Source organism: Falco peregrinus, chromosome 3 (genome assembly GCF_023634155.1).
Source record: "Falco peregrinus isolate bFalPer1 chromosome 3, bFalPer1.pri, whole genome shotgun sequence".
NCBI classification, from domain to species: domain Eukaryota; kingdom Metazoa; phylum Chordata; class Aves; order Falconiformes; family Falconidae; genus Falco; species Falco peregrinus.
In genome coordinates, this window is record NC_073723.1 from 23,543,455 (window position 1) to 23,558,249 (window position 14,795).

The 14,795-nt window shown below is 37.5% G+C and overlaps 1 protein-coding gene across 3 annotated transcripts in view; it reads left to right on the forward strand.

Annotated features, from left to right (window-relative positions):
- CSMD3 (CUB and Sushi multiple domains 3) overlaps positions 1 to 14,795 on the forward strand; it is a 725,287-nt gene that overhangs the window by 232,822 nt on the left and 477,670 nt on the right. For all 3 annotated transcript variants that reach the window (XM_055800728.1, XM_055800729.1, XM_027777765.2), the window contains exon 6: positions 8,099 to 8,211. In XM_055800728.1, coding sequence (XP_055656703.1) covers positions 8,099 to 8,211 — 113 coding nt within the window. The remainder of the gene's footprint in view (positions 1 to 8,098; positions 8,212 to 14,795) is intronic.

A 14,795-nucleotide genomic window follows, 5' to 3' on the forward strand; every position in this document is an offset into this window, starting at 1 on the left:
TTAGGGACATGGTTTAGTGGTGGACTTGGCAGTCCTGGGTTAATGGTTGGACTTGATGATCTTAAAGGTCTTTTCCAACATAAATGATTCTATGATTCTATTCTATGATTTTAGGAACTGTGAATTTAATTAGAACTCAGATGATACCAGAATGTGCCTATCATTTTAAGAATCACGTTATATATAAACTATACCTGTCAAGGATAGATGTGTTAACAAATAATTTATTTGATAGGTAAACTTAACTAGATATTAGCTATTTTAAAAATGAGACAATTTTTTACCATGAGCATATTTAAATACCTGGAGTGAAGTTTTCTCACTCTTTGGATAGCAAACTTGCATATTATTTCTTCCGTATTTTTGTGATTATTAAAGAGAAACCTTATTATAAGCAGAATATATGCTAGTCAAAATAGGTGCTAGGAAATGTGTTTTACAGCCTTATTTCTGTTTCACTTGTTCAATAATACCTCTTCTAGTGATACGTTTATTCTCAAATATGTAAGCAGTGAATGGCTGTTACCTCTAAATTGCTTAACGACTAGTTACAGGGTAAGAATTTAAATAGAAAAGCTATTTTGTCTTGCATCATTAGGTAATAATATTATACAGAGGAATAGTTGTTCCAAAAAGGACAGCTAATTAGACCTCTACCTACCAAAGAGCAAGTATCAATCTAAAGTATACTTCTTATATTTGTAACAAGATAGTTGCAACAACTTCAGTCACTTTATGGCTGTTAGAAAGCCTGTTTCATGCTGAACAGTGACAATGCAGAAAGATTTCATGTTTTCTAGTCAAAAGCTGTAGTCTTCTGCCTCTTACGCTGACCATGTTATAGTGCAGTTCTCACTTTAATCAGTACAGAGAAATGTGCAAATGCAATTTAATAGCTAGCTAGAACAGAAGAATGCACCATATAGTAAAGCTAACCAGAAAAAGAAATTAATCTGATTTCTTCTTTTTATTTTTTTTCCTCCCCCTCATGAAATTCTGCATATCAATATTGTATATAACTTTATGAAATTTCCAGTGGTTTGGAACAAAACATTTTTATACTGACTGGGTGGCAAATCAGGAAAAGAGAGCCAAGAGGTGCACTGAGCCCAACAGCTAAATAAGCAGGCAGTTAGGGGGCCCATTGCTAGCCTGACAGCCATGCAACAAAGTAGCACCAGGCTAAACAGCTGGCAGAACAGCTAAGCAGCTGACTGGCCAATAAATGATACAAGCAGTTTGCTTCTTCGGCTTTAAATAAAGATTTCACTGGAATGACAATTTCTATAGATCTTACTGACTGTCATTTCATATCACAAATACCAGTTCGATATTAGAACTATTTGGTAATAAAATAATTAATGAGAACAGTTCATTGGCATAAAAATTAGTCTTTCCCCTATTAACACAAACAAAGAAGGCCGCTCTGCTTAGACAAATGATGAGTGTGGATCTTCAAATCTGGTATCTCTCTCTGCCAGATGCTGTGTACCACTAAAATGCAGATTCATGGGGGAACTTGGCTGTCAAAAAAGCATAAATAATCTTGCAAGAGAGTTGGAGAGCTGAGGTTTCCATTTTATGTCTTCTGCCTACACTCTAACCTTTGCAGGCTAGAACAGTTTTCATTTTCCTTCTGACTTGATAAATAATTTGATCCTTTTGCAGAATGGCACATTAGTAACATGAATGGTGGAGAGTGCACATAAATGAATACAGATATTTTTATCAAAACTGCCTCTATGCATGTCATCTTGTGCCGAGAATGATGAACTTGAGTGACATTTTTGGATTCTTAAACCTTTGTCTGAAACAAGGATTAAACTGATATATTCAGTTTCTTGGATAAGTGCTGTAACTTCTTAATTAGCAATATATATTTAAAAATATCAAGAGACACCATAAGTAGTGTTTCTGATTATGTTTTGCATACTTTTTATTAGGGATAGTATAACTGGCTTGAGCATGTCACAGGACTACGCAGAATACCTAGACTTTACATACCAAATGGTATGAGACCATTCTTCCTTGGAGTGGTGTATTTACAGGCTCATGCAGAAATGACTGGCAATTCTGTATGGCAGAGGTTATGCGGAGGACACCAAAAAGATGTACTAATACAAGAACTATTACTAACTAACTAATACAATACTAACTAAAACTAATAAAATAACTTCCTTATTCATAAACCCAGCATGAGTTTATGAAAGGCAGGTCCTGCTTGACTAACCTGATCTCCGTCTATGACAAGGTGACCTGAGTAATGGATGAGGGAAGGGCTGTGATGAGGGAAGGGCTGTGGATGTTGTCTACCTGGACCTTAATGAATCCCTTGACACCATTTCCCACATCATTCTCCCAGAAAAAACTGGCTGCACATGGCTTGGACCGGTGCACTGTTTGCTGAGTAAAAAACTGTCTGGATGGCTGAGCTCAAAGCATGGTGCTGAATGGAGTCACAACCAGCTGGCAACCAGTCACAAGTGGTGTTCCCCAGGGCTCAGTACCTGGACGTGTCCTGTTAAAATCTTTATCAGTGATCTGGATGAGAGGATTGAGTGTACCCTCAGGAATTTTGCAGATGACACCAAGCTGGGCAGGAGGGTTCATCTGCCTGAGGGTAGGAAGGCTCTACAGAGGTATTTGGGTAGGCTGGACCAATGGCTGAAGCCGGTTATATGAGATTCAACAAGGCCAAGTGCCAGGTCCTGCACTTAGGTCACAACAACCCCCTGCAATGCTACTGGCTTGGGGAAAGGTGCCTGGCAGAAAAGGACCTGGACATGTTGGTTGACAGCTGAATTGAATGTGAGCCAGCAGCATGCCCAGTGGCCAAGAAATCCAACATCATAGTGGCTTACTAGAACTAGTGTGGCCAGTAGGACTAGGGAAGTGATTGTCTCCATCTACTTGGCACTGTGAAGCTGCTTCTCAAATACTGTGTTAAGTTCTGGGCCCTTCACTTCAAGAAGATATTGAGGTTCTGGAGTGTGTCCAGAGATGGGCAATGAAGCTGGTGAAGGGTCTAGAGCACAAGTCTTATGAGGAGCAGCTGAGGGAACTGGGTTTGTTTTGTCTAGAGAAAAGGAGACTCAGGGAGGACCTTATTGCTCTCTGCAGCTCCCTGACAGGAGGCTGTAGGCAGGTGGGGGTCAATCTCTTCTCCCAGATAACAAGTGACAAGGCAAGGGGAGATGGCCTTAAGTTGTGCCAGGGGAGGTTTAGATTAAATAACAGGAAAAAGATTCTTCACCAAAAGGGTGTCAAGCATTGGAACAGGCTGCTCAGGGTGGTGGTGGAATCACCATCCTTGGAAGTGGTCAAAAACCACATATATGTGGTACTTAGGGACATGGTTTAGTAGTGGACTTGGCAGTCCTGGGTTAATAGTTGGACTTGATAATCTTAAAGGTCTTTTCCAACCTAAATGACTCTATGATTGACCACATAATTTTAGAAACTCATAGTACTTTTTTTTTTCTTTACATCAACATCCAAATTCCTTGAATCTAGGATTTTGAGTAAATTTCTTAAGCTTAAAATCGATTTTGTATTTTCTCCAACAGAAATAAGATCAGCTAGTGTGCTCTAAAGCAAGTATCTGAAGGCGCTGTAATAGCCTGTGATGACAGTCAAGCATATTGTCATTTTTCTTAGTTCCTGAGGGAGAGGGTGCTAGCACCGTTTCAGAAACTTGGAAAGTGGTCTGAAAAATATTCTGGTTTCAGATAGCATGCTTGGGAAAAGATGGAAAGAAAGCTGCCTCTAAGCTTACTCTTTCAGAAGTCTTCCTCACAAAAGAAAACCTACACAAGACTATTAGTTATTTATTTAAGGTGTTTAGGTGGTGGTTGTCCCCCCACCTCCACGCCCCACCCCCCACCTCCACCCCCCCACACCTTTAAAATAGTTTCTGAATTGCTTGCTTTATTAATACAGCTGACTCTAAATATGCCTTGATCATTGTCTCCAACAACACTATACCAACTGAAAATCTGGAAGTGAAGCTAGGCACATTCCTTAGGGCTGAACCCAAAAGATTTTTGCTTTATCTTTAGAATGGAAGCATTTTTTTTCAGTGTTATGAAGGTCACTTCCCCATTCCCCTCTGGCAAAATTCAGAGGTAAGGCTATAATAATGTGGGGAAATCAGAACTACTTCCTGATCTTGGAATCATGTACACACTAGTGAAATAACGTAAAAAGTGAAAAGGAGTGTAGAGTACAGGATGAACAGGCCTTCCAAACTTTTAGGTAGGCAAGAGAACCTGTGGCATTTAGCATTCATTAATATTTTTCATACTGAGTTTTTAACTGTAGGCTTATGTCTCATCTGTCATCTAAAATGTAGGCAGAAGAAGCTATTCTGTTTGCCATAGTATTTTGAGAACAATTGTTGAGCACATCAGAAATACTACCATAAGATTGATATTTTGGTCAGTCCTGCATAAGAATTAAATAAGTTTGAATAAATGTCCTGAGTTTTGTCTTTGAAGGAATGATAAATTGATTGTAGAATAAGCTCATCACACCTTTCAGCATCTGCAAATGCACTTGTACTAGTCACCCACCAAATTATTTTCAAAGATATAAACCCATAGAAAACTGGACTTTCTGGTCATTGTAAAAGAAGGATCATAACACAAGGTTAAGAATAAAATCTAAAAGTCCAACTACAATCTCCAGCTAAATTTTGAATTGAAAATTTTGAAATCTATGGAATAAATAACCTGAATTTTCTTGGTGTGGTTTTCAAAGCTATCAAACATCTTATTCATTGTATCGTTTTTAATTAAACAGACTACTAAGGGAAAGACTTAATGAAAGCTCTAATATTTGTTTTGTACAAAAGAAGATTGTTCCATATGAACTATTTATTAATACATGATAGTTTGTTTTATTGGCTTGTAGTCATCTCCTTCTCCAACCCTTCCTCCCCAGTTCTCAAATGCAAGTGTCATAGAAATTGAAGAAGGGGAGATTTGTACAGAAGCTTACTTCTTGGTTTACCTCAAGTCATAAAATGAAACAGAAATCTTTCCCTTTGAAGGAGCTAAGAATGGGTGTAGTGAGTAAGGGGATATTGTGCTTTAAAAATAAGCATGCTATAAATTTAAATAATGTGATCATATGTTAGAGGAACGACTGATACCAAATAGAACATGCACATTCCCTGGGCTGGATGTCCTAAGCAGAAATTAAGTTTAGGCTTTTGCACCTGAAAAAAACATTACTTTTCACAGCCTGAGCTGACCAGCTTATTAGCTCCAAGGCAGGACTAAGCTCAAATGTAAGCCTAGACACTGTATGAGAAGGAAAGAGCAAAAATTTCATCTCCAGAGAATTGCTATTACTTTCTTGAATTTACTGCTAATTTGCATTAGTATTTTAGCTAGCTGTTCTCTTGAATACTGCCATCACAATATGATTACAAACCTTGAAATCAACGTTAAGCCACAAAATAACTCTTGGGAAATGGTTTGAACTTCAGATGGGCAAATGCTTTGTGGACAAGGGTATACACTGATGGCATTGCATAGAATAGCGGATGCCACCATTCTGTCTGCTTGAAGTTTTGCTCTATTACTGGTGATATCCCAAACACTTAATGCAATAAATTTATTTTCAGAAATACTGTTTAAACAAACTGAGATGTCTAATGAGAATATGCTGACACAATTTGAAGTGGAATAGAGTCAAAATATTTTATTTACATAGTGAAATACTTAATTTTGATTTATTTTTTTATTTTGAGTGTATCACATTTGTTAAATTCATATTCATCTAACTTTACTACACATATTTTCATAAGATGGCTGAAAAAACCCCACCACTTAACACTAAAATAAAAATGAAGTACTATTTCAGCACAAGGCACCATATAAAATTCTTCAGACCTTTTATTTGATAAGGAGTTTCAAATTGTCATTTTTTTTCTACCTGAAACAAGAGAAAATGACTTTTTGCAGAAAACTCAAAGCAAAAGTTTCAGCTGAATAAAGAGAAGTAGGGGAGGACTGTACATTCCAGAAGACTATGTGCAGCCATTCACCAGGCAATACTGATTTGATTTTAGTTGTAAAAAACAGAGCTCTGAACTTGTCGTTTTTTTTCTCACAACTTACTTTTAGTTGCCAGTCTACTAGGTGATTGAAGTTGCTTTCCATCTATGTGTATGAGTTTCTGTCTATAAAATGGAGATAACAGTATTGATGATGACATTATTGCGTTTTGCAAAGCCACTTCAAAGGTTAGCTAAAACGTCCTTTGTAAAAGCAAGGAATTTCTAGAACAGAATCCACTCATTCTCTCACTTGTGGATTGTGGATTGCCTGAATAGCTTTATGTCCTGTTTTGTTGGAGACATTTTTCCCTTCCCCGCCCTGCCCTGCCCTCCCCTCCCTTTGCCCTTGCCCTTCCCTCCCTTTGCCCTTGTCCTTGCCCCTGCCCTCCCCCTTCCCCTCCCCCCTTCCCCTCTCCCTTCCCCTCCCCCTTCTCCTTTCCCTTCCCCATTCTTTCCCTTTCTTCCCCTTCCCCTTTCCCCTCCTCTTCCCCACCCCCCCTTTTTTTTCCCAAAATAGCAGTGTCTGAACATAAAGCTGTATACTTGTTGGCTGCTATTTTATTCTAACTACACAAATAGCTCTGTTTAGCAATAAATAGAAGGACATAGATGAGTATGTTGACATCCTGAATGTGTGACTTATCTTTCTGGTTTTGCTGAGAAATATATCTTTATTTATTGGCATGATGGAAGATTGTTTATCTAAAGCTTATTCAGCTTCTTTGTAACTATAATGCCTCATTTAATGAAAAAGAGATAATTTCTAATCCAGACCTTCATAATGAGCAAGCCAAGACAAAAGACTACAGTGATTGGAGTAATGTCCTGATGTTAAACAACACACAGAAAAATAACAAAACATCTAGATAATTTTGTATAGTTGGTCTAGTGGCTCAGAGTTAATTTTCTTCATAGAAGCCCATACAATGCTGTGCTTTGGATTTGTGGCTAAAGTAGAATTGACAACACACCAATGTTTTGGCTATTGCTAAGCAGTGCTTGCACAGCATCAAGGCTTTGTTGTTCCCCTCCCCACCCCCCCCCCACCCCGTCCCCACAGTGAGTAGGCTAGAGATAGACAAGATGTTGGAAAGGGACAAAACATAAACAGCTGACCCAAACTGACCAAAAGAATATTCTATACTTTATATACGTATATCTTCACATTCAGCAACAAAAAATGACAAGAGGGGCTGAGGGGCAGGTAGCCATTGCTTGGAGACTGACTTGATTGATCTAATTGTAGGACATGGTTAATTATTGCCCTTGTAGCACTTCGTTTTGTTTTTCTTTTTTTTTTTTCTTTTTTTTTTTTTTTTTTTCTTTTTTCACTTATTAAACTGACTTTTGAAGAGGCTTTATTTTGACTCAGGAGTTTTCTTGCTTTTGCTCTTCCTATTCACTGCCCTGTCCTGCTGTCAGGGGCGGGGTGGGGGGAGTGAGTGAGTAGCCCTGTGGTGCTTAGCTGATAGCTGGGATCAATCCACCACAATTCCCTACTCTTGTACTCTTAATAACTAATTTTCAGATTCACTGAAGTAATGGAGTATTTTTTATTTCTTTGAACCCTGAGTTTAGAAAAATACTCTTGGAAAATAGGTGCCTACATTATAGTTGTAGATGGTGGCCTGCATACCTTAAGCTTTCGTTTCATCTCTTTTATATGAAAGTAACAGGGTTCAGTGCTTTTCCTGGTGCCCTTGGCAGTGTTCTGGCTAACCTGTTCACTGACCTGGATAGACACAAACTTTTTATAGCCTGAGTGTCATGTGCTTGATCGTGATAGTGCTGTGCCTTACCAATAACGTGACTGTGTGGTTTCTGGACTAGCACTGATATGTATCCAACACTTGGTCATGCATAGTGGGCCATCTTGTCTGTTCACGCTTGTCACAGCACACCATTCATTGATAAATAAAAAGTCCCACAGAGGGCATGTCAATGAACATGTGTTTGAAAACAAAAGTTTTCCATACAATACCTGATAATTTTTAATCTTTTAATAATAAAATTTATTTGTTTGTTTTAATTCAGGCTTTCTGGAATGAATATTCCTCCTCCAGTTATCAGCAACAAAAACTGGCTCAGACTACATTTTGTAACAGACAGCAATCACCGATACCGTGGATTTAGTGCTCACTACCAAGGTACATTTAAAGAAACATATCTTTTGTTGTGGTTGTTTTTGTTAGAAAAAAAAAAGGTGCCTGAAGTTGTAGAGGAAATGGAAAGGGCCATTTAAAAAAAAAACCTCATAAAGGTATAGTTTGCATAAATGATAAATACAGCTGTGCAACCTGTTATATCAAATCACAGTATGTTAGAGTATGGGTAGTGTATTATATAGTATATCTAAATACAGTTATAAAAAAAATATACCAGATGTCTACTTCACTTTATACTGTGCAGGTACTTGGCTTTTAAAATGGTCCTAATACTCTGAAAGGTCTTGTGTAACTGATACAGAAATAACGTTATCGTTATAATATGTATTTGCCTCTGTGGTTCTATAAGTCATGCTTGTAAAACAGTGAGTAAGTTTCTATTTGCTAATGTAGCATTTAATCACTATTATCTCTTACTACTTATTTCTGAATGTACTATTAAGGGTTTAATTAACCTGTAAGATTCTTATTCACTGTTTTTATGAACAAGCATTATTTTGAGTAAGAGTGAAAGCATCTGAAGCATTAACTTGGGAATATCACCATTTGGAACGAGGTCATTCTGAAGATGAAGTGCTAATGAAAACTAACTTTGTTAGTGTAATGTAATACTGTCTGGTTTTTTCACAAGCATTACTGTAAATAGTATTTTTCAATATCTACAGCCTATCAATGGACCTTCAGGGAACAGTAACCCTTTTTGTGCTTTTCCATTTATCTAATAAAAAAAGAAACAAAAACCACGTCATTCCAAATGAGATTTAGTTCAGGAATTTCTTTTACAGTTCTCTGTAGGAAATTTAGCATAGGAGCATGGTTTTTTTTCAGAATCTGATAATATTAATCAACTAATGTAAAAATTGCAATTATCAAAATACTAGGACTAACGTTTTAATGTAATTGTTCTTTTATAATAGTGAGCTTTTTACAACTCTGTGTGATTGACTCAGGTAACATATACTATGCAAGAGCAGAATAAATTTGATCAAATTCAGCAAGTATTGTATATCGGTGTCTGGACTTCCCAAGTTCATAGATGTTCTGGAATGTGTATTCTGAGTGAATTTAGGTAAAACGAGCCTTCCTACTGTAGCTCCAGGGCTGTTATAACTGTTTATGAAAAGTACTGACTGATTTTTTGCATAGTAACCTTTATACCAAATTTGATAAACCATACTCTTTACCAGGGAATTGGTACCTTATGGGACTGCTAAAAGATATAAACTAGGAACTTTCTGTATTAGGTCCTACCACACAATTGAGAAACCATGTGATAACTGTTTTGGTTGTTTATGAGTAATAGTGTGGATTGTTGAGATGTTAATTTTGAACTATCAAGAAAAGGACAACAAAGTATGTCTCAGATTACACACCTGCTTGCATTCCTGATGAAAGTGTGAGGTAATAGGTAATGGAAGAGAACAGACTTGTTTTCTGCAGTTCACATAAGACATGTGAGTTGGTAGGTCTAGGAGATTTGAATATGCTGTGTATCTTCTATTCCTCTTTACCACCTAAAGGTTGTAATGATTTCATTATGGGTTTTTTATTGTTATATTAGTTTGCTTATTTGATTTTTAATGGTATATTGCTAAATGTATGTTAAAGTGAACTCTACACTAAGTTGTGAAATGCTGTGGTAGTCTACCATGCTTAAAATGAAGAAAATACCTTTTTACAGCTCTTTGGGGGGGGGGGGGGGAATGTAGACAATAAATAATTTCAGCATGTAAAAACATTAATTGTGCATACTCAAGCAAATATGATCAGTAAAAATTAACCTTGATAGTAGAAAACAGAAAAATGTATTGTCAGGTAATAGGGAGGAGTGGTTTCTGTGTTGATGGTAGGCAAAAGGAGAGCATATGAGGAAATTAAATAAACATTTCAAGAGTATTTCATATATTTAGAAAAAAAAATAAAAGTGTGTAGCACAAAATACTTTAATTTGTTAAGACATGAAACCTTTATTTTTTCGGTTATAGACAACCCTAAGCTGTTTTTTCAAACAATAATTTTACTGGTGTGCTGATATGAGTTGTCACAAAAGCAGGTAACTGATAAAAATAAAAAAAATGTATTCCATAGAGCCATGTAGTATAGGTGCACGTACTTGTTTTTCTTTTCAATAATTTATTTCTGCATCACTTTTCAGACACCCTGTCTGTTAATTCTTTCAATAGCCTGTATTATCTATCACAGTACTACACTGTAATAACTGCTGTAAAAAATTCCTCTTTCCCCTGCATAATTACCATAGCTATGACTGTAACCTCTTTCTGACATCCTTCCTTGAAACTTAATCTTTCCTACATAGTACCACTATAACCAGAATTAGTTATTTCTTACCACTTCACCTAGTTTAATTTTCTTTATTCTAATTGCATCTTTTGAAAGAGTCAGACTCCAAATTCTGAACTTCAGAACACTGTAATTCTTAGTGCATCACTGCTTGGTATTTCAGTACTCTTTTCACTTGATTGCTCCCTTGGCTTGCTGATTTTGTTTGCACAACTGCACATTTTGTGCTAGTATGTTTGGGTAGTGGCTCGACCCAGCATAGCAGCAAAGCACCCCTTAGCCACTCACTCACTCCACACCCACACTGGAACAGGGCAGAAAATAGGAAGAACAAGAGTGAGAAAACTCATAGGTTGAAATGAGGATGGGGAAAATCACTTGTCAACTACTGTCCTGGGCAAACCAGCCTTAATATAAAACATTTAATTATTGATCTGAGTATCAGGAAAAAAAAAAGAAAAATAGTTTAAACAATTAGGAAAAACACCTTTCCTCTCACCTTTTGCAGGCTTAATTTTGTTACAGACACTTTTCCTTCCCCTTCCTCTATCTACATCACAGATTACACTTTGTCTCTTCAGTGACGTGATGGGCTGGGCAGTGCAGGAGGTTCAGGTCAGGTATAGGAGTTTCTTTCTGCTGCTCCTTGTTCCTCACTCTTTCCTTCTGCAGTTCCTTCCTTCTTATTCATTTCCTGTGCTCTGATGTTCTTTGACCATGGGCCACAGTCTCTTAGGAGAAGAACCCACTCCAGTTGGAGTCCTGTCCTGTTGAGTGTGTTACCAGCAGTGGAATGGAGCACTCCTGCTCTGGCCTTGTTCCTTTCTCTCAGTGTTTATTGCCTTATCTTAAATACATTTTCACAGAGATGCCACAAATTCTGCTGATGGGCTCAGCTGTGTCCCATGGTGGATACATTGTGGAGCCAGGTGGAACCAGCTGTGACCAACATCAGATAGGTCCTCACCTCCTGTCACAGAAGTCACATTTGCAGCCCTCCTCCTCCACTAGCAAACCCCTGCTATTAATACTAATTACAATAAAAATTGTTGGTTGTTTTATTAAAAAAAAATACTAAATAAACACATTCTATGGATACTTTTTAGGTGGGATACGAAATAACCAAATCTTACTACCTTCTTTTTTGCAAGACAGGCTCACATGGCCTAGCTTAAGCGTAATATGTAAAGCTACTGTAGCCTAGACATTTGAAAAGACCGAGTGATGCAATGCGAAGTCTTAAAATCTAGATGCATTAAAAAACAAAACAAAACAATCACCAAAAGAAAACCTAGGGTATTACATAATCTTTCATAAACCTCCTTTTAATTTCATTAAACATATTTTGCCTAATTTCTTGTTTAAGGCCTTGCAAATACCTGTGAAAATGTTTAAATTGGTTTTACAGAACAAATGAAATTTACTGAGGCACATGAAACTATGGGAAACTCTGAGCGTCATAAAAATACATTGTCATGCAGGTTGTGTGTATTAATTTCTTTTAATAGGCATTTTCATTCAGAAAAGATATTGAATTATGTAATATTTAGAAGATCTTGGTAAATGATAAATCAAAGTGATATATGTCAATTAGAAGAGTACCCAACTTGTGGTGTCATAACCAAGACATTCTTGCTCTTCCTTGTCTGATCACTCGTCTTTCAGCACTTGGTTCTATTCACTAAGTTATTTGTCTCAATGTTTTCTGTCCTTATTGCTTTGTTAAAACTCCTTTTGGGTATAGAACTGTTGGATGATGTAGAACTAAAGCTTCTCTGGATCTTCCTGAAGCTGCTGCTTCAATGTTTCTTGGCACTGGTAATCCTTTTGCTGTTTCTAAATTTAGTTGTGATTTTTTACTCCATCCATTTGCAGTTCCTGTAAAAGCTCCTTTTGCTTGCTGCTTTCTGTTGGCTACTCTTTGCACTCCATCACTTATGTATGAATCCATAATATTATCTAAATGGACAGAAGGGATTATGTTGGCTTCACAGCTGCCAGTCTTACAAGCTGGCATACACTTGTAAATACATTTCAATATTCTTTGTGTCAAGCATACCCAGACTCTGAAAAGGCTTTTGGAAAAGAATTCTTCATTTTCTGATAGTTAAACATGGCTTTAAGTATCCATAACTTTGCTATCTTTTGAGATAGCATCCTTTCTCTCTCTCTCTCTCTCCCTCCCTCCTCGTTTAAAGCTCTGGAAGGTTTCAGTAGTAGACCTACAGCTGCTACTTATTTAACTTGTGAAATCCATTTCTTAACTTCTTTTGCTTCCTTTCCTCTTTCACTTTCCCCTAAGCCATGTAAAAGCTTCTGTTATGAAAAAAATAGTATCAAATATACCAATTGAATGCACAATTGCATCTGCCTTCCATTAAGAATCTTTGTTTATAGGAAAATACAGATGACGAGATGAAATATATCTATGAGCTTTTCAGAACAGAATAAAATTTAGGTATCATACTCATGTTGAAAAGCATGCAAATGGTTACTCTGCTTAGTACCTGACAGCCAACTATGTAGATCTGAAGTTGGATAAATGCCAGCACTTTTAATGAGTGATGCACTATGGAGAAAACAGATGTTGAAAAGTTTTCTTTTTCTCTGCTTGGTTTTCCATTGTTCTTTTTCTTTCTGACATTTTATATATGAACAGAAATGTATCTTCATTCAGAAGTAATTTAAGCGGTTAGGCTTTTCTTAGGGTTTTTTTGTTGGTTTTTCTTTGAGAGAGAATTTGAAGCATTTGGCAATCAGGTAAAGAACAAAAGTTAGTAGTACTAAGCTGCCTCAGAACATCACAGCTAGAGTTGCCAGAAGGGGAAAACTGCCTTTATCACTCTTTTTCAGAACATCTAAGAATTTAAACAGAATTTGTCATACATTCTTCATCTCAAAAGCTGTTGTAACAAACAGTATACAGTACCACTGCCGGAAACCCCAGCAGTCATAATGAAGTCTTAGGTGAGTTTCAGGTCAAAGACACCAAAGTGTAGATTGTATTGTACTGTAAGCTATAGGTTTAGAAACCTGTAGGTATCTAAATATCCATGAAATTTGGGGAGCTGTGGGACATTGTTCGGTTGTACATGAATATATACATATGTGTATGTATATAAGTGCACTGATGTAAGAAATCACTGAGGGTATCCAAGATACTTTCATGTCAGTGGCAGGAGTATAGAGACTCTTCTGCCCAACAAACCAAGGTGTTGCAAACCAGTATGTTACAGAGCAATGAAACTGCACCAACCCAAACTATGTATGGGCAGCTGAATCTTCCCCATACCTAGCTAATCCTGTCAGTGCAGGTTGCGGTGTGTTTCAGCTGACAGCATGGTAGGGAATGGGTAGAGGTGCTCTAGAATAAGTGAGACATCTGCCTGGTGTGGGCAAATTAGAATTTACAGAAGACCATGTGCTGTGGTTTAACCTGGCAGGCAGCTAAACACCACATAGCCGTTCACTCCCCAGACAGCAGGATAGGGGAGAGAACTGGAAAAAGGGTAAAACTCGTGGGTTGAGATAGGGTGTTTAATAGGACAGAAAAGGAAGGGAAAATAATAATAATGATAAAAGAATATGCAAAATAAGTTACACACAGTGCAGTTGCTCACCACTCACTGACCAATGCCCAACCAGTCCCCAAGCAGCAGGCTGCCACCCCCTGGCTAACTTCTACCAGTTTTACTGTTCAGCATGTTGAGATGTGGTATGGAATATCCCTTTGGCCAGTTTGGGTCAGCTCTCCTGGCTGTGTCTCCTCCCAGCTCCTTGTACACCCCTAGTCTCCCTGCTGGCAGGTCAGCATGAGAAGCTGAAAAGTCCTTGACATAGTGTGAGCACTGTACAGCAACAACTAAAACATCAGTGCGTTATCAATGCTATTCTCATCCTAAATCCAAAACACAGTACTATACCAGCTACTAGGAAGAAAATTAACTTTATTCCAGCTGAAACCAGGACACCGTGCCATTCTGGGAAAGAAACTAGAATCCAAGGAAGAACACCTAAAATAGCAAGAAACAGCATATAGACAGGTGTAATGTCCTTCCCAAGGGGTGTACTTTAAGATGAATTAAACCACAACATTCCACTGACTACACTTAGTAGATTTCCATTTATTATAACAGTTTATAGACCTAGTGCAACTACAGACAGGCAGAAGTAGGTGTCTTAATCTCAGGTTGAATCTCACATAATGTGACTACTCAATTACTGAAATGGGCTTTTACTACTAGGCATGCTCAGGGGCTTGAGAT